Source organism: Nipponia nippon, unplaced genomic scaffold (assembly GCF_047370975.1).
Source record: "Nipponia nippon isolate SJK-2023a ecotype South Korea unplaced genomic scaffold, ASM4737097v1 scaffold_1, whole genome shotgun sequence".
NCBI classification, from domain to species: domain Eukaryota; kingdom Metazoa; phylum Chordata; class Aves; order Pelecaniformes; family Threskiornithidae; genus Nipponia; species Nipponia nippon.
This window is the reverse complement of record NW_028262290.1, coordinates 149,668,336-149,689,578: the sequence shown is the minus strand read 5'-3', so window position 1 is coordinate 149,689,578 and position 21,243 is coordinate 149,668,336. Positions and strand designations below refer to the sequence as shown.

General features: G+C 37.3%; 1 protein-coding gene across 1 annotated transcript in view; it reads left to right on the top strand.

Annotated features, from left to right (window-relative positions):
• ODAD2 (outer dynein arm docking complex subunit 2) overlaps positions 1-21,243 on the top strand; it is a 92,270-nt gene that overhangs the window by 23,709 nt on the left and 47,318 nt on the right. The window contains exons 11-16 of the mRNA XM_087761464.1: positions 9,787-9,933; positions 10,225-10,434; positions 10,595-10,831; positions 12,203-12,313; positions 12,835-12,989; positions 17,344-17,586. Of these exons, the coding sequence (XP_087617590.1) occupies positions 9,787-9,933; positions 10,225-10,434; positions 10,595-10,831; positions 12,203-12,313; positions 12,835-12,989; positions 17,344-17,586 (1,103 nt within the window). The remainder of the gene's footprint in view (positions 1-9,786; positions 9,934-10,224; positions 10,435-10,594; positions 10,832-12,202; positions 12,314-12,834; positions 12,990-17,343; positions 17,587-21,243) is intronic.

Here is a 21,243-nt window from a genome sequence, read left to right as displayed (position 1 = left end):
TGGCCTGTGGTAATTAAAACCTAAGCCAGAGCTAAAATTCAGAATGACCTCAGTGCTCACACATTCTCTTGAATGGTGACAATTTGCAGTAACAGTAGTTTCTGATGGATCGATTAGATTAAATCCCAAATTAACATCTGTTGCAGTGATCTGATCTAGAAATCACAATGGGATTATGGGTTTGTTGTCCGCCTAACAATCTTTTATTTTTCTCCCCAAATTTATCTAGGATGGAAAAGAATGTAGTCCATTGTCTTTACAAAATTGTCCAGATGCAACTGGGGAACAAATACACTCCTAAACTGAAAATTTCACAAATGAGAAGATAAAGTTGCACTGTTAAGATATTATATATTACCTTGGCCAGGTTTTCTGTGTTTTTTGGGTCAGCATTTCACTTTTCTCCAAGTCTGAGGTTTGAGAAGTTCCCGGGAAAAACATTCTACTATTTCTAGTCCAATGAAGTAAAAGTTCATATGTTTGTGCATGAACTACATTGACTTTTACCTCCTCTGTGGTAGAATCCAATTACTATGAATCAGAAAAGGAAAGCTAACAGAATGGATGCATGTCTTGGGATAGTTTTCAAGAGTTAACAAGTTTCAAGAGTTTCAACAGTTGCCTAACAAAACCTTCTGGTTCACTCAGAAAATAATAGACTTATTCTTTTCTTTGGAAACTCATTTATTTTCAGTTTCATAAAATATGGTGACAATTTACTCACTGTGTCTGCGTCATAACATATATGTCACTTCTGCCACTGTGAAGGGTCAGGATCAAGGTATTAATCTGCAACTAAAACTGTGCAACTTCTGTGTATGGTTTTAGTCCAATGTGAACATTTTGGATTTTGTGATTTTGTGATGCCTGTGATTTTCCACTGGCTTTAGTTATATTAATCAGTATGGTTTATATACTGCCAGGCTGTAGCCAAAGAATGCCAGAAGATTCAGGAAATGGGGCAGGGAATTATTCCATAACTCAGTTATACTTGTCCATAACTCATCTCTTAACAAGTTGCAGCTTGTATGTTTCATAAACTAAAATGAAAAATTGGAACTAGTATTTAAACCAAAACAAAAATGAGTGTTTAGAGGTTAACTAGCATAGAAAAATTGCCTTGCTGAAGCATATTATACATTTTATACTGCAATACTCAGTCTTTCATTAAGCTTTATCAAAATTTACTTAAATTTTGAAGTATTTTCCAGCAGAAAATTACAAAATAGTCTGTGATTTGAGAGAGTCAGGTTCAACAGAAAATCAAAAAGTCACAAAGGTGTAAATGACGAATTTATACGTTACTAATTTTGGCTTTCTTGTTTTATAAAAATTGCAATATTTTAGTAATGTTTTGGGCTGGAATTCCACTTAAACAATGTTTTTGTTCTAGAAGTTTTTTCATTCTGTTAATGAATTTTAATTCAATAATTTCTGGTATAACGGTAAAGGTTTCTGTAATTTGACCTACTTTCTTTTGGATATCACATAAAACTATTTTGCTTGTTCAGTATTTTCTAAAAATATATTGACTTGGTATGTTCGGTCTTAATTTTTTCAAGTATCTTGTAATCGCCATTCAGATTATATATACTCATAATCAAACGTAGGGTATTACTATACATAGGAATGACAAGACTGCCCACAAACAGCAATTTTCTTTCCTGTTACTCAGTCATAGGCGTACCATCACAGACATGCACATTAAGGTATGCTTAATACAGTAAATAAACTGAACTTTTACTGTGGCGAAATAAATTTAAGCCATAGGTCTAAACAGAAGAAAAAAATCCTTGACATTGCCATGCAAAGTAAGACAATATTTCATTTTCTGGTTGCATTCAGTCATATTCACTCTAAGTCCAAATACAAATTAAATAAATTAATAAAAAAACTCCAAATAGGTACCATATTTATAGAGATGTTTGTGAGCCAAAAGCTGTATAATTTTCATTTTATTTAACCTTGCTTTCTCTCAGGAAACTGAAATGCACTATAACTTCATTGTAATGTTTATATTTTTCCATGCACGTATGTGCATTTTCCTACAAAATGGGCAACGCATTTGGAATCCTCTTCTTTGTAGTCTTGTTAGTACTTTTATTACTTGTACTCCAATAATGCCTTCAGGTTTCAGTTGAAAGTAGGGAACAAAGATACTGGGGAAAGGCATCTGGCCAGTAGCAGGCAGGAATTTTGTCAAAGGACTACTGATATCCTAAATCCAGGTATGGTGCCTTTCTCGTAAAACCGTCCTTTCTCTAGTGTCAATTGTGACAATTCTAAACTCATATACAAGTCTCTGCTGTAGGAAGGTCAGTCAAAGCGGCATAACTATGCCGCATACGATGTCAGAGGGTTCAAGCAAAAGGAACGGGGTAATGCATGCCATAAAGCAGACTGTGCCAGGTTAGATATTCCATAGGTCTCCTGTACAGCTCCTGTACAGTCTCAGCTACCTGAAAAGCTAATGTTTCTGCCTGCTGGCAGCTTTCCGTCTGCAAAAACTTTAATGGTGTTTACCCTTTCCAGAGATGACTCCAGAGGAAATTTTGTATATTTCTTTCCTAGCCTACTGAACTGAGATCATAGTTTCAAAATTTAAAGGTTAGTATTTACTAGGAAGAGATGTAATTAGGATGGGACATGGGATATTGAAACCTTAAGGCTGCATATTTTATTGTCTATTATCTGTATGTATGATCTTATTATCTATTATGGATCAATCATCTTTTAAAGAACAGAAGGAAATATCTAATAAAAAACATTTAATATTTACAAAATTTCATGGTCATAAAAGTTCACAAAAAAGAAATAATAGAAAATAGGGCTAGAACGGAATTCAGGAGGTCATTTACTCTATCTGCTTGCCTCCAAAACAGCAATTCTTTGTGTGTCTTCTGGACAAATTTTCTTTAACTTTTCTTTCCTGTGATGGAGATTTCATGACTGCTGTAAGCAATATATTCCAAAATTCAAATATTATTGCCATTAAAAAAGTTTTTCTAATACCTAGCATAAATCAGCCCTGATGTCATTTAACCCCATTATTTCTTGTCTTACCCACAGTGGACCTGGAGAACAGATGATTGTCTTTATAGCTGTTCTTTAAACCACATTCTTATTCTCTTCATATCTAGAGTAACCAGCTCCAGTCACTTCAGTTTTTCTGTGTAGATCATACTTTTGAGATATTTTGCTATCCTCCTCTGGTCTTCATCAAGTTGATCCGTATCTTTTTTGAAGTATGATTCCTAGAACAGATGTAGTACTTAAACTGTGGTTTTGTCAGCACCAAACTGAAGAAGGATGATTTCTTGTATCTTGCAGGTTACAAATCTGGTTATAAGCCTCTCTGTAAAGTTTGCTTTTTTTTCCTGACAACATTGTGATATTGATAGGTAATATCTATGTTGTGTTCCATTGTTAACACCAGATTTTTTTCTGCAGTTCTGCAAACTAATGTCTTTGGCATTAGCCAATTCTCTCAGTACTGTAGAGCTGATACCACAAAGCTCAGCTAGTATGAAAACATCTAAGTTATCTACATCCTTAGCATAAACAGAGTGTTTACTATGTCGTCATTGACATTAAGTATACATTGCTAGAGCATAGTAAAGACTAATGCATGAAAAAGACCCATTAATGCTTTTAGCCTTCTTGGTTGCATTTGTTGAAAGCTTGCTGTCGACTAACAGTTTTCTTCCTCTTCATTATTACGGAAGTATCAAACAAAATTATGGTTTCAATTTGTATGTCCCTTGGTAGTTGTATTTTGGTTTGTGTCCTTATATGCTTGTGTTATTCTTTGATTTTCATTCTTAGTTACTCGATCTTGTTCTCACTCTCTGTATGCTTCCTGAGGTTCAGCCAGCTGAAGAGCTCATGATTTTGCCTGATTCATCTCTTTCTGTTCAACTGTTCAACAGTTTTGTCAGAGTTCTGGATGTGAATATGAAGTCACTCTTGAAAACCAGAAATGACAAAGTATGTGGAATAACAGGACAGACTCTCAAAGGCAGATCTGAATTGCTTTGCAGGGTGTCTCCATTCAGATCAAACGTGCTTCACGATGCCCAGGTGCAAAATTAAGTAGATGAGGACACAAAATTCAGAATATGCCTGTACAGTGCGGAGGGGTCTTCTGGAAACAGTTACTCTAAAAACTTTAGAAGTTAGCGTGCAAGCAACTGAACAGTTGCTCAGTAATTCTGTGGCAAAGACAATGAATGCTCTTTTTTGTAATCAGGAGCAGTGAGTAGGCTTAGGGAAGTAAGGTTACCTTGTTGTACAGCGCTGGTAAGACTGATTTTGGAAGCAGTAAGTCTTGTTCTGGTGTCCAAATTTTCAAAATGTATTGAAAAAAAGCAGTGAAGTCAGGCAAGCTCATTATTTTAACAGTAAGGATGATTAGCCTTTAGAATTCTCATTTCTTGACATCTTTAAATCAAGACCGAAGTCATGCCCCAGACAGATGCAAAGTATATGTTAGTCAAATGATAGTTATTTTGTGGTGCACAAAAATAAATGGATGAAAACTTAATGACCTATATTGTGAAGGCAGTCAAACTAGCTGGGCTAATATTCCTTTTTACATTAAGTCTTGATTTATGTTTTTAAGAATGAAAAGATAATTCAGCAACCTTTGCATGACACCTCTGTAGCTTTCACAATTCCTGAAATGCCCTTTTCAGTTGTGGAAAGAATATAAAGGTGGGCTCCACACCCTGCCCTACTGTAATGGAGAAATTTTATGGGGAAGGTCTCATAGAGACCTTTTTCTTTTCTTCCTCCCATCACAGAAGGTGAGATTGGACTCACAGATACCAAATTTATATACAGTCTTATCATCATCTAAAATGATGATAATAAGATAATGTATATTAAAAATGTATATAAAACAGCTGCCTTTGATATGTACATTAAAAGTTTTAACTAGATTAATCTGTGCATTATTGTATTATAAAAGTGGTCTGCTAAACACCTCAAAAATAAAAGCAAAAGACAAGATTTGCTACACATTCTTTATAGTTCTGTAATTCTCAGTTGTGAGCTCTGAGTATCATAATAGAGACATTACACATACATTGCACAGAAGATGCTTTACTGAGAGTGTAGCAGTGATAATGTTTTATTTTCATTTAATTTGTGGATATATACGGTTTACCACCATATAGGAAAAGAGGCACATTTTAAACTAAATCTGTGTTTAATTTCAAGCTTTAAAATTGACTGTTGATCTGCCAGTAGAGTTTATTTTGCATCCAGCATATCAGATTTCAAATGGCATAACAACATGATGCAGATTTTATGTCAACTTAATGGAGACATAACTATTTCCATGCATGTTAAAATCTATGCTATAAGTAGTGCAAGACTTACTGTAATGATAACTTCAAGAAACAAAAAATAATTGTTGAAACCATCAGTAATATTTCTTATTTTGTAGAACTGATGCTTCAGCACATATGAAAATTATTTTATTGTGGCTTTATTTTAAAAACGGTTCAAGTGGTGTGTGCATTTTTGAAGCCGAAAAAATAGAATGCATATATATATTTTATATACAGTTCTATTTTTTATTTAATATAGGAGAATTAAAAGTTGTTTATTTTTTAAAAATCTGGTCCATATTAAATGTCACATGCCAACCATTATACACGTAAGATAAGTGAATTATGAATTACTACGTTGTGTATAAATGTATTTTCACTGTAGGAGAACCACTCCTCAAAAGAAGAGACATCGCTTGTCAGGTTAGCAATATACTTCTTATGTTTATGTAAAATAATATGAGAAGTTTTCTCTTTAAACACCTGCTGGAAAATTTTTATAATACAAAGCAAAGTAAATCTCAAAGTCTAAGCTATGTGAAAAGACCACAAACTTCATAAAAGGAGAGCTGTTGGTCCTTTTGACCTACAGAATATTCTGTGTAGTTTCGCAGTCATATCTTATGGATTTTTTTAAAAATCATTTAGACTTTGATATGTGTGGGTAAGCTGATTTCTCTATGAAAATATTTGAGAAATTTCTACAATATTTTATTCCTTGGGACATATTTTACAAAATAGATCAAAATATGTTCTTAAAGCTAGGCACGTTTAATTTTCTGCTGAAGTCAAGATGATAATGAAGATTAAAAAAAGGAAACATGAAAAAATTGTAGGAATCTTCCCTTTAGGACACTATATGTTACAGATGTTAAAAAAATTACCTTTATATTTAAACAGTTATCTGTGGGAAAATTCTGTGGATATCTATTGTTACAAGAAATTTAAGTAAAAATTAGCTATGACACTCCATCCACATACACTTCATTGATTAGCAGAAGTGTTTTGTCTGATGTAAGTTACTGATCTGAAACTTTATCAAGTATTTTTCTCACATTTCTTTTGGATGTATTTTCTCACTTGTGATTCTCTACTACAGTTATGGTATCTGTTGAAGACCATGTTAAATTTAAAGACTTTTTTCTGTATTTGTCTTGCTGTTTCTGTTTACATTTAAGACATATGCTGCAAAATGCTATGTTTTTGTTAGATCTACTTGTTTTCATATCAGCAAACACTCAGTTTTTCAATATTCTGTATTTCAGTATGATGTGCCCAGTTGAGCAAAATATTTTCCTCTGGAAAGGGTTGGCTCAAAGTCCTTTACAGTTTCAAAAGTGTCATTTGAAAGAGATGGGCTTGGGCAGCACAGTTCAGATCTGGATGGGAGCCAAAGCTTCCCTGGAATTCAGAGGCATGTGGGAGGTGGACACTGTGTTTTGCTTTACTGGGTGCTCCAAGTTGTAACTTCTGCATTAGCACCAGTTGGCATTGCTCATGCACTCCAGCTTCTGTTGCAGCTACATGGTAGCTCAGCCCTCCTAACTTCTGTGCAGCTGGGTTCATACCGGATTTAATTAATAGTGGATCTATATTATAGGTTCAAAAAAATCCATTGTTATCATATGGTTTTAACTTCCTGCATACCACAGGGTGTATTCTTTGATCCCTTTCTTGCTTTTAGTCTAGTAGCTGTGGCTGAAATAGAGCTTATCTTTGAGAAAAACATCCAATCTTGACTGAAAAATTTCCAGTGCTGGAAAACTTTTCATCACTCTAAGTAATTTCTTCCAAAGGATAATTAACCATACAATGGAAAACTTGCATTTTGCTCCTCATCTAAATTTTAGTACCTTTAACTTCGACTTGTCAGACCTCTGTGCTAGACTGTAGAGCTCTCTGTGATCACGTTCCTATTCCTTATAGATTTCTTATAGATTTATTTATTCACTATGAATAAATCATACCTTACTTTACTTTTTAATAAACCAAATAGCGCTTCTCATGTCTGTCTTAATGCAACTATTTTCCAGGCTTACAGTCATTTTTAATTCTCTTCTCTGAATCATCTCCATATTTTCACTTTCCTTCTAGAACTGTAAAAAGGAAAATTAGACACAGAATTTCAGTAGTAGTTGCACGAGTGCCTAAAAAGAGATAATACCTATGTTCCTATTCAATACTTTCACTTATACATCCCAAAGTTCATCCTTTTAATCAAATGTTACCCTGTAATCTCAAATTTGTATTCAACATCCCAAGTCTTTTTATATGCTCTGGTTTCCAGGATAGAACTCTTGCATTGAGCTATATCCTGTTTTCATTATTTGTATGACCTTAAATTTAGACATAAAATAAATTGTGTTGGGCAGATGAAAAGACAATGTATCTAATAACCTGACTGCAACAGGAAGGGAGACGTGATAATCAGGATGGAAGTTTTCTGTGGTTAAAGGTCATCTAGCACTCCAGATGTCCTGACCTCTGATTTCCACAAGTGTGGGAAACTTGACTGCATAACTTGTAGTAGTGTGAAGCTCTGTTCATGTTCTACCAAGGCAGAAGAAACCCAGGACCATGAATGCCCAGGGCAAAGTAAGAACAGGGCAAACACACAGCTTTCTAATACTCTCCAAGCCCCCACCTGTTTTTAGCTCAGGGAGTTGAAAATTGAATGAGGTATTTATGTTTTTACTGTCCTTTACTGAAATCTTTTAGCTTTCACAGAATCCTTTCACAACTAGTTTCACTAGTCTGTTGCCTCATTTGAAGAACCAACTCCCTTTATCTCTTTTTAACCTGAGTCCTATTATACCTCATTATTAAAAGAGATTGTATTAAAAGAGACATTGGACAGTCAATCCCCATCTGTCCCGCTCAATGCCATCCCTAACATTGTAGACCTCTATCATATACCTTCAGACATCCCTCTTCTAGACTGAAAAAAACTTGCATTATCTTTGCTGCTCTTCTCTGAGACTTTTCCAATGCTATAGTAACCTTCCTGAAACTGAGGCTGCAGAACTGCAGGAAGTTTTTAAGGTGAATGTGAACCATGGATTTATGCAGTGGTATAGTAACATTCTGTGTTCGCTGTTTTTTTCCAAATAAGTCCTAATATTCCATTTGTTTTTTGATTGCCATCTATGCTAACTCCAAGATATCATTTCTAATTTTTAATGGTCAGCTGACAACCTATCATTTCATCTATGGAGTTAGGTTTGTTTTTTCTGATGTGCATCACTTCTCATTTTATCATTTGCTATTTTATTGCCCTCTTAGTCTTACTAAGTTCTTTATCAGTTTGTCACAATAGACCCTGAATCATAATATCATCAACAAACTTTGTCACATAACTAGTCCTTCCATTTTCAGGGTGTTTATAAGTATGTTGGATTGCACAACTTCAACACGGATCTGTGGAACTCCACTAAATCACATCCCTTTATTGAACCGACTATTTGTTTTTATCGCCAGTTTCCTATCCTTTAGTCATTCTTTTCAATCCTTGCAATGACCTTTCCTCGTATAATATAGTGGCTTAGTTTCTTTAAAAGGTATCAGGGAGGGACTTTGTCAAAATCCTTATGGAGTCCAGTTAGACATATCAACTAGATCACCATCACCACAGGCTTGATAAGTTTTGTAAGGTAGGACTTAACAGATCCATGGTGACTCTAAGTATATCATATTGTTACAAGAATATCATATCATTTTTAGACAGATGTCTGCTAATTCTATTCTTTATTACAGTCTACCAGTTTGTCCAGCACAGATGTTTGGCTAAAAGGCCTTGGATAACCCTTGAACTCTTTTCAAAGTTGACATCACATTTGTTGTTTCCCAGGACATTGGTAACAGGGCAATTTGAAGCAAGAGGATACATGCCACTTCTACTGAATCAACTATTTTACCCTCTTTCCTTTATAACTCAGTTGAAAACTATCTAATAATGGCAACTTGTTATTGTTCACAATGTCAGGGTTCTTCTATAAAAACTTTCTACAGTGACTTCAGTTTCAGAAAAATCCTCTGAAATGGCTTCCACAATGGATGATTCCAGTTGAGATCTCTCTGGTTTCTTCCAGAGTGAACACCAATGCAAAGAATGCAGACAGCTTCTCTGAAATGTCTGTATCTTCACTGTGTGTTCTTTTGCTACCTGCAAACACTCATACAAAACTCACAATATTCGACTGCCTAATTTACTAGTCCATTCACAGCAAGCCATGTTAGTAATGTCACCTGTGCTATTCACTCTCATTTCAATCTCTATGCCATTTGCAGACTTTATCAATAATTTCATTTCTTACTATGTCTGTGTTAACACCATAGAATCAAAATAATCTAACATGTTTCTTCTCTAGTAGTAGTTTTACTAGTACTAGTAGAAGAGATTAAGTTTTATATTAAGTGCACTTTACACGTTTGTTAATTATTTGCTTTATTTTAGGGAGGTAATCCAACAGCTACTGTAATCGCGTTGTGTTCAATGAGAGATTTCAATCTGGCTCAAGAAACTTGTCAGCTGGCCATCAGAGACGTTGGATGTCTTGAAGTGTTAGTTAATTTACTTGATACAGAAGAAATTAAATGTCAGGTAAGCAGCTTTGTCGAATACAGCAATGAATATGCCTTTTCTATTAGAATACTTTTTCAATTTTCAAAGTTATATAGTATAAAGAAAATTGATTTCTTTCTTTTCTCATTTCTGTATTTTCTCGATTTCAAAGATGTTTTTAGAAAAAAATCCAATTTCTTTGAGTTTCAGTTTCTTTCTTCTGATTCAATTTAAAAGATAAAGTGTTTCAGATAATCCAGCATTTTAAAAACTTTTTCTGTTTATGTATACTTAAATAGCATTTAACTTCCATTATATTCCATTATTTAGATTGGTTCATTAAAAATCCTGAAGGAAATTAGTCAAAATACACTGATCAGACATGCAATTGCAGACCTTGGGGGCTTACAGATCATGGTGAAAATACTGGACTCTCCAGATAAAGATCTAAAATGTTTGGCAGCTGAAACAATTGCTAATGTTGCTCGATTTAAACAAGCACGAAGGACAGTAAGGCAGCATGGAGGGATCAAGAGATTGGTAAGCAGACATTAAAATTTGTACCCCGTCATATGCATAGTTTTGTCCAAAAATGCATCATATGTAGTATACATGATTCTTGTGGTAGTGTTTGCCATCATTAAAAAGCAGTATAATATCAAACTTTCCTGTAGATAATTAAAAAAATGGGTTTTTTTAGGTTGGGCTGTTGGACTGTATTTCTGTGGGATCAACCAGTCTGACACCATCTCAAGCAAAAGACACTGAAATAGCACGTTGTGGGGCTTTGGCACTCTGGAGCTGCAGCAAAAGCATCAAAAATAAAGAAGCAATCCGTAAAGCTGGTGGCATTCCATTATTAGCAAGATGGCTCAAATGTTCACATGCAAACATCTTAACCCCAGTAGTGGGGACACTACAAGAATGTGCCTCAGAGGTGAGTAAACACATATAGCTAAGTTATTTCTAATCATTAAAATAATTAGCTACTAAAAGGAAGCATTACATTTGACTGTAACTTAAACCAGGGCAGTTATCCCATCAGGAAGTAGATCCTTTGTGTGGTCAAACTGATTTTGAGAAGGTCACAGCTTGTAATGAAGTAAAGACCACATATTTTTTTATTTAAAAGGCTAGGAGTAGTTTGTGGAAGAAAATATATAGAAATTAATTCCTTAATCAGTTTCATTTTTTTCCTCATTTTTTTGATCATACTTGAAAAATTTGGCAACTTAAGATGCTATATAGCAGTACATTTAAATACTACAAAGCTAACCTGCAGATGTGGCCAAGGAGATCCAATGCTGTGCAGGGCAGTGTAGCTTACACTGTCCTTGTGAATTGGGTAAGGCGGTGTCTGATTGATTGCAAAAAGAAAGGAATATATGTGATTTTTCTAAAGATTTACTTGGCAGGTTTCACAACTTCAAGTATATTCAGTTTTTAAATTTGAATACAAGTATTTTTTACTGTCGCCATATAAGATGAGTGGTTATTTCTCCATTTGTGGAATCATATTTGAAATTAAGGTGCATTGTGCTTAAGGTCAAAAATATATACTTAAGTTTTCTTGGTGAATTTGAGACATGGAAAATGTGATTTTCCAAAATATTTTACACTATAAAACACTTTATATTTTCAAAATTAGCTTCTTGAACTACACAGGTTTATGCATGCTCCATGAGACAGCAACCTGGCAGATTTTAGCTTCACTAAGTCTATATTGAGAAGGTGAAGTTTTTGAGGGTTTCTTATCTGGCCATATTTGGAAATAACACTAAATGCATCTCTTAAACAGATGTTTCCCCTCTCTTAAATAATGGTCCCCTGTTATAATGCCTGTGGGTTAAAATTTGGAAGAAAAGATCTCTAAAAATTTTTAATTCTAAGAACATGTTTTTCTAATCTGGTTCTAGGAATAGATCTGTTGTTTTGGCTGCTGGCTTTCGATGAAATGAGTGGGTATTTCTTGATCCCATTCTGAAGCATCTTTTTCTTCCTTGGCTCTGAGCAGGGAGTCTGGACACCTTTCAGAATGTTCTGAATTCTGTTTAAGCCAGGTGGCTACAAAATAGGCATTGCAGCACCTGGTTTTACAGGTGATTTGAAAAGCACTGCAGAGAATTTATGTATTTGATTAACTTTGAGAACATGAATAGTATTTTCAAGGCAATGCAGGTGACTTGTGCTTAAGATAAAGTACAAGGCTTCTCAATATCAAAGCTTGGAATTGTAGCACTGTATTATTGTGACTAGTGTTATTAACTGTTAATATACAGGATTCAAAAGATGCAGTTTATCTTTTTAGCCAAGTTACAGACTTGCAATAAGGACAGAAGGAATGATTGAGAACCTTGTGAAAAATCTGAGTAGTGAACATGAGGAGCTTCAGATGCATTGTGCAAGTGCCATATTTAAGGTAATTATATTATTATAATCAGTAGATCAGAGCCAGGATTAGCCCTTTGTTTTCATGTGGTTGTCAGTTTTAATATTGCTTAGTTTTACTATTTCTCTAATGTGTAAGAAATTACTTCATAAAAATGTTGATAGTCTTTGGCTTAATTCTTAGGAGAATATTTTAGCTGCATAATTAATATTGTAATTAAGTTCCTACTTGCTCTTCTTGTATGCAAGCCCTAAATTGCACAGGTAACCAATGGAGAGAGGCGGGGTGTACTGTGCAAAGAGCTGGCTTGGTTTTTTTGTGTTTGTTTGTCCACAAGGTGGACGATGTGACAGTATAAGCACTGCTGCATATACAGTAGTCATTTACTGTCAAACTCTCTTAGTGAGTTGTTAGCGTATTCAGATACTTTAATAAAATATTTATATTTTCTTCCGTATTAGTTTTTACTACTTACAACATAATACACCTAGCTTTTGAAGACATCATTTTACACGTTTTACATGATATATATGTTTAATTTTTTTGCATAGTGTGCAGAAGATAAAGAAACACGTGACCTGGTTAGACAGCATGGAGGTCTACAACCGCTGTCTGTTCTGCTTGGTAACTCTGAAAACAAACAACTTTTAGCAGCTGTGACAGGAGCAATCTGGAAATGTGCAATCAGTGGAGAAAATGTGTCAAAGTAACAATTTAATTTTACATTTATTACATTATCATGTTTTGATTTTATGGGTCTCTATTGTTTTCAAAATTGTTATGTTATGATTCTTCAAAACCATACTTTATAATCAGTTGGGCTTTCAGCTTAGGTTTTATAGTACTTAAAAAATTGCCACCTGACCTCGTCAGGGTACGGTGGAAACAGTGTTGAGTTCCTGGAACCTTAAGAGTCAATGGTGCCTCTAAAGAATAGTTAAGATATAGGACACTGAGTCGGGAGGTGTACTAGCACATACTAAACGTTTGACACTTGGGCGTTTCTGATACCTCGCTCCTCTCTGTAGCTTACAAACCAGAATCACTGCTGCATGGTAGAAAGAGCAGTTAGCACACTTAGCTTTAATGTTTTATGCCAAGAGAGACAGAGAGCAAATTATCTCGTTCTAGGGGAGATATATAATACACATTAGGTCCACCTACTTTAGAAATATACTAGAATCTAGGATAATTAGCCTAGATGCCTCTCTCCTTGACTACAGAAGGGGCTCAGAAAAGTAGCTTAGTCTGGACACCCAGCTTTTAAATGAGTGGAATTACTTGATGAGAGTCCTACCATAGGTACCTACAACCTTTCAGTATCAAGATTCTGAGTGATTATCTGAGAATGTGACAGCAGGAGTTATCACCCTTCACCTTTCATGGAAGAGCTTAATGATTGAGAATACTCGACCCCCTCATCTAAAATTCATTTATCAGATTCATGCACCTTACCTCAAAAAAAAGCCTGCTCCACTGGAGTATGTTCTAGGCTTCACAGTGAAGTTATGCTGCACTGTACAGAGGAATGTAAGATTCATAGGCTGGAAGGGGTATCAGTAAGAGGTAACCTCTTCCTGCAGTCCTAATTTTGGTGTACTTTGCTGGACAAGCAGATATGATAGATAACTGCTGGATAAAAATCAGAAAGAATTCCAGTAATAAGGGTTTACAGTCTGGCTTTTTACTGTCCTAAATGAGTTCCCAGACTGCTGGTATACAGAGCTGTGGTCTTTACATACTCTACTGCTGTCCTGCTGCTTTTGGCATTCTTGATTGCACAGTAACCTTGCTTTTCATAAGGGTATATCCTTCTTTCCTGTGGGATTTGGGTATTTGCACAGAGGCATCCTCATTCTGGATCAATCAGTAATGAGATGGACTGAATGGCTCTCTCTATACTAGTAAACTAAACAAGGCCAAACCTTTCAGGGTTCAGGCACTATGTTATGATTATCCATACTGTTTAACTGCTAGCACAGTCCCTTACACAGCTTGGCCTGTGCCAGCAAGCACTCTCCCAGACAATGCCCAGACGCTTCTTGGGAACAGTGCAGGCAACAGATTGTTTCCATCAGGCAGAATGGGTGAGGCCACCCTGAATTGTGAGGATAAGAGATTTTAGCCATATGGATGCTATGTTGTGCTTCTTGTCCTCAAGGTTAGAGAATGAGCCATGGCCTGTTTTATTTATTAGTATAGCTGTAGCCAATAGTTCTGTCCAAATGCAAACAGATTTTTGCTGGGCTACTCACATATCTTTGGCAACTGCTTGATGCTCCATGAAGGTTGCTAGCCAGGCGCAGCTCCAGACTTGAGCTGAATTCATGTATTATGTAGTGCTGAGTCTGAAGCAGTAAACCCTATCCCAACTCAAGATGGGAGGGCACTACAGAACAGAGAGAGAGGGTAATATGAAAACACGTAAGTAGATCTGAAGGGATGAGCTTGAGTCTGGCATGAAGCTAGAACTAACAAACCCTGCTGGTTCCTGCACAGCCACTTAATTATCTTCGAACTACTCCACAGTATTTCCTGTACCTGAAGTACATTGCTGAGATGTTGTGCTGACTCAGCAACGAGCTGATACAGGTGCCTGGGCCTGACTAGCTCAGATTCCAGTTTGCGTGCAAGCAGCCGTACTGCTTCTGGACACAAGATGGCCCGAGCCAACAGCTCTGGCCATTGCAGAGCCAGCTCATATGGTTCCATCTGTGAAGCACTTGATATGTAACACAGATAAAGTAGCCAGAGAAAATCGGGGAGGGGGGTTAGTTTGCTTGCTTTGTTGATCTTTTTTTCATGCTGTTGATTTTTTCTCTTGAAAAAAATTTACAGGGATACTTCCAAATTATAGTGAACAAAGAGGGGAAGATTCCTCCTTAAGCAAAGGCTTGAATCATGAAAAATGAAAATTTCTCATTTCTCAGTTACTTTAATTGTTATACTGATAAACCAGCTTGGAAAGATTAACTTTTATTGAAACAGTTCTAGTTCTGCCATCAAAATCTGAAAAATACTATTTTTTTTTATGAAAGAAAAGCCACATGTACAACTGATTCCTGGAAAATACAGAGTATTTGTAGCTGAAGTAGGAATTTCCAGAAGCTAGGGGCTGTAGGGGAAGCACAAATGAGAACACTATATCCTCAGAGAAATTATCTCTTTAGGGGAGGAACTATGTGTATTTACACAAAGGTATAAATCAAAGCATAATTATTAGATAATATACAGGTTACATCTAGCTTGATATACCAAGTGGAATTGTCAACATGTATCATAGAAAATGTATGAAAGGAAGATACAATATTTGTTAAGTGTTAAGAATCTTCTAAGTTCTGGACAAAATGAACTTAGAAGACAACCTTGGTACTGAGGAGTAAAGTCCTATTCTGAAAGATGAACTTCTGAGGTTTAGCATGTATCTGTTTGTAGGATGGCACTGCCAGGATTTTTAAAAACATGTTTTTGATTTTCAGTACCAAAAGTGCTATGAAGAATGAGGGAAGTATTAATATAGCAGTCAACTCGAATTTCTGTCGATTTATTACTTGATTTCAAAATGGAATCTTAACATAGATGAGGGGATGAGGGGATCAAGTGCACCCTCGGTAAGTTTGCAGATGACACCAAGTAGGGCGGGAGTGTTGATCTGCTGGAGGGTAGGAAGGCCCTACAGAGGGGTCTGGACAGGCTGGATCGATGGGCCGAGGCCAACTGTATGAGGTTCAACAAAGCTCAGTGCTGGGTCCTGCACTTGGGTCACAACAACCCCATGCAACGCTACAGGCTGGGGGAGGAGTGGCTGGAGAGCTGCCTGGTGGAAAAGGACCTGGGGTGCTGGTCAACAGCCAGCTGAATATGAGCCAGCAGTGTGCCCAGGTGGCCAAGAAGGCCAATAGCATCCTGGCTTGTATGGGAAATAGTGTGGCCAGCAGGACTAGGGAAGTGATCGTCCCCCTGTACTCGGCACTGGTTAGACCGCACGTTGAGTACTGTGTTCAGTTTTGGGCCCCTCACTACAAGCAGGACATTGAGGTACTGGAGCGTGTCCAGAGGAGGGCAACAAAGCTGGTGAAGGGTCTGGAGCACAAGTCTTATGAGGAGCGGCTGAGGGAGCTGGGGTTGTTTAGCCTGGAAAAAAGGAGACTGAAGGGAGACCTTATCTCTCTCTACAACTACCTGAAAGAAGGTTGTAGCGAGGTGGGGGTCGGTCTCATCTCCCAAGTAACAAGTGATAGGACAAGAGGAAACAGACTCAAGTTGCTCCAGGGGAGGTTTAAGTTGAATATTAGGAAAAATTCCTTCACTGAAAGGGTAGTCAGGCACTGGAACAGGTTGCCCAGGGAAGTAGTTGAGTCCCCATCCGTGGAGGCATTTAAAAGAGGAGTAGATGTGGTGGTTAGGGACGTGGTTTCGTGGTGGGCTTGGCAGTGCTAGGTTAACAGTTGGACTTGATGATGTTAAAGGTCTTTTCCAACCTAAACGATTCTATGATTCTATAGTACAATAGAAATGTGCTATAACTGTAGGTCTGGCCTTAGGAAAAAGCACTTATTAGGCCTGAACTAAGTATAGAACTTGCCAGGGCAAACCCTTTAAAGGCTAACATTTTGTGAAAAGTAAGGGAGATGCTTTGGTCCAGGGAGGTGGAAGAGGGTCTGATATACTACTACTCTAGCTATTGTTAACATGGCAGGAAAAAGTACTGGAAGTTAGGATGCCACAGTACTTGCCAGTCTTCCAGTATGTTTTCAGTTATTTATAGATGTTGCATCCACATGTCAAGTTTTAAAAAACTCTCAAACTACTCTGCAGATTCCTAGATAGCTAAATTAGAGAAATGTATTTTAAAAGGTAGAGTGAGAAATTATGCTGTGTGTCACACTTTCAAGAACTGGTTGAAGTGGTTTACCTGTATTGTGATTTCTTCAGCAAGATACTTTACATACAGAAATTAAACATTATACTTTAATTATAATTATACTTTAATTATAAAATTACACTTATAACAGTAACATACTGAAAATAACAACTTCCATTTCATTTCTGTATTTTAGATTTCGGGAATATAAAGTCGTAGAAGCTTTGGTAGGACTGCTCACTGACCAGCCTGAAGAAGTTCTTGTAAATATTGTCGGAGCACTGGGAGAATGTTGCCAAGAGCCAATAAATCGAACTATTATCCGTAAATGTGGTGGAATACCACCTCTAGTGAAGTTGCTTACTGGAACTGATCAGGCACTACTTGTGAATGTCACCAAAGCAGTGGGAGCTTGTGCAACAGAACCTGAAAATATGATGTAAGCTGTTCATATTCATAGCATTTTAAATATTGAAAAAAAAATTTTTTTTTAGTAATTCTGGCACAAATATAGTCAAGTCTTATCTGACTTAAAAGGATATTTTAATTTTCCACAGGGCTGTGTGGGTTAGTTACATCCTACTGTAAAATGTACTATATATTAAAAAAAAATTCATTAAGGAAGTATATGGAATATAAAGCTTTTACATTTTTTGGAAAATCAGATAAACAGAGCATTATTTTAAAGTGCTGTATGATAGGTACCTGTTTTACCTTCTTCTTTTACATCTGTTCTCAAATCATAAATAAGAGCCTAAATTAGAGAAAGTAATTCCAAAAGGAAATGTGCACATTTACTGTCATGAAAAATCATTTGAAAATTTTTAAAGTATTACTTGTATTTTATCTGTTATGGCCCTCTCCATCATTCCTTTTATGAACTCAGACTTCTTTTGACCCTTTTCTCCCCTCTTATTCCTTTGCAAAACCAAAGAAAAAGACTGTATTTTTACTGAGAGAGTTGCTGCTCTCTTTGGTTTTGTGATGCAGATTTGTACAGCTTACAAAGATCCTTCAGTTTTATGATTAAGTGTTCCAGTTAAGTGTACAGTTAAATGTTGAGGAGAGCATTTACTGTGCTTACCATTCCCTTACAGGAATATTTACCTCAAGATTCTCAGCGTATTTCCCTCCTTATACATAAGAAAGGTCAGAAAGAGAGTTTTATTAAGCTCCTCCTGTTCTGATTTGCATAATTCACTTGATATTCATATAACAGTGCAGGGAATTCTTTTCCTGAATAGGGCTTTTGTTTTCATGCTTTGGCTGTCACCCAGTGGCAAAAGGCTAGATGGTACACAACTGTAAACATGGGTTGTGTGAACAGTTAGCCACGTAGCATAACAGCGTACATAAATGAAATCACTTTCACAACATGTCTCACTAAAAATCAGCTTTAGAGTAACGTATCAACCTAACAGAATCAACATTGTAAATCAACTGAGAAATGTAAATGCCAATAAATATAAATTGATAGTTATAAAACCTCAGCCATACTCCAATACTCAGGACTATCACTTGTAGTATCCAGTATGGATAGCTTCATACTGGAATGTGGTCAGTATAAGCACCAAAAATCACGTAAGTTGCTGCTAAAATTGTGATGAACAATCCATCTTGTTTTTAAGAAAGAGGGAGTACAGATTGTTTGGGACAAAACTTCATGGAGTTTACAAAGAGTGGACAAAGGGATAAAATGTCAAATTTGGTTAATCTGAAAAAATTCTCTATTGAAGGTTCTCAACTTTTAAAATGGTTTTTAAAATATTTTGAAACATTAACAAGTAAGCAAGATCTTAGATCAAGAGTAGAATATACTTTTTACTACTACAAAAAACCCGTTACACAGAAATTATTATTTTTAGCAAGACTGTGACATGTACCTGATGTATTGTGCTATTTAGACTTGTAGTACTAGAAGAGATAATGCTGCTATCTTTTCCCAAAGCGTGATTCATCCAGGTGTGGGTAAGTTTGATACTGATCCAGGTAAATATTTAAAGACAATGCTTAGTTAAAACATTGACATCAGTGCAACACGTGTTTAAACGATTTGCTTGGTTGAGTGCTCTGCCTCTCACAGGGTTAAGATATTAGATTCCTACCCCCCTTCTCCCCCCCCAAAAAAAAGGGACATCCATTCCTCTCCCTTCTCCTCCTCTCAGACCAGTAGAGCATGAATTGAAATTGTAGCTCCTCATCCAAACTGCTCTCCTCCTTTTTGGGAAGAGTAATTCACCAAAGACATGAAGGATACATAGTCTGGAGCATCACTGTTCCATTTACAGACTTTGGGACTAAAACAATGAGTAACCTTGTTAGAAGCTACTGTGGAGTTCTTTCTCTTTCTGTAAACGTTTTCTGAAGTTCTTAACCAAAAGGACACATCTTAACAAGGGTGTGGAGATGTGCTGTAGTGGGATGACCCTGGCTGGATACCAGGTGCCCACCAAGCCACTCTATCACTCCCCTCCTCAGCTAAGCAAAGGAGAGAAAATATAACAAAAGGCTCGTGGATCAAGATGGGGACACAGAGATCACTTACCTATTACCATCACAGGCAAAACAGACTCGACTTGGGGAAATTGGTTTAATTTATTAGCAATCAAATCAGAATAGGGTAATGAGAAATAAAACCAAATCTTAAAACACCTTCCCCCCACCCCTCCCTTCTTCCCAAGCTCAGCTTCACTCCCAATTTTCTCTACCTCCTTCCCCTGTGTGGCGCAGGGGGACGGGAATGGGGGTTGTGGTCAGTTCATCACACATTTTCTCTGCCGCTCCTTCCTCCCCAGGGGGAGGACCCCTCACACTCTTCCCCTGCTCCAGCGTGGGGTCCCTCCCACGGGAAACAGTCCTCCATGAACTTCTCCATTGTGAGTCCTTCCCACGGGCTGCAGTTCTTCATGAACTGCTCCAGCGTGGGTCCCTTCCACAGGGTGCAGTCCTTCAGGAACACTGCTCCAGCCTGGGTCCCCCACGGGGTCACAAGTCCTGCCAGCAAACCTGCTCCAGCGTGGGCTTCCCAAGGGGTCACAGCCTCCTTCAGGCATCCACCTGCTCCAGTGTGGGGTCCTCCAGGGGCTGCAGGTGGAGATCTGCTCCACTGTGGACCTCCATGGGCTGCAGGGGGACAGCCTGCCTCACCAGGGTCTTCAGCAGGGGCTGCAGGGGAATCTCTGTTCTGGCACCTGGAGCACCTCCTCCCCTCCTTCTTCACTGACCTTGGTGTCTGCAGAGTTGTTCCTCTCATATTCTCACTCCTCTCTTCTGGCTGTTGTTGCCCTGCAGTTTTTTTCCCCCCTTCTTAACTATGTTACCCCAGAGGCGCTACCACCATTGCTGATGGGCTTGGCCTTGGCCAGCGGCGGGTCTGTGTTGGAGCCAGCTGGTGTTGGCTCTATTGGACATGGGGGAAGCTTCTGGCAGCTTCTCACAGAAGCCACCCCTTTAGCCCCCCCACTACCAAAACCTTGCCACACAAACCCAATACATATGCCAAAATTGTCTTCTAGAAAGAAGCAAAGCAAAGCCACTTATAGCCTGTAAGTATATACAGATGATGAGAACTTCCTATTGCAGTTTGATACTTAGCTCTTTCTGGTCTTCGTGGTTCATCTGGCTGGATCCCTATTACATTCCTTATTTCATAATCACTTATTCCTCAGAATGGCGTGACAGGTTCTAGGAGATCAGTTGTTCTCTACTATTAGCTTTTCTCCTGGCAAATTTGGCTGGCAGGTCTTAAGGCTTGTTTTATTTGTCATCTGGTACAGACCAGCACTGTTTAAAAAGTTACTGTTTTAGTTTGGGACTACAGAAACTTTGAAAACTATGATGATTTTTCTGGATTCTGCTATCATTGTCTTTCATATGTACCAGAAACCCAGAACAAAGCAGGAAAATCTAAAGGGAGCATCACCTTGTCGTAAGGATTGAGAATTGTCAGATATGTTCTTACATTTCATTAGCTGGGTGTGTGTTTAGCAAAGTGTGGATTAGAGACTAAATATTCAGTTGAGCAGTCTTCTATTTTGAATGTGGTTATACTTGCAGCAGTAGGTATGTGGAAACTATACAGACCTAGAGTGGAGCT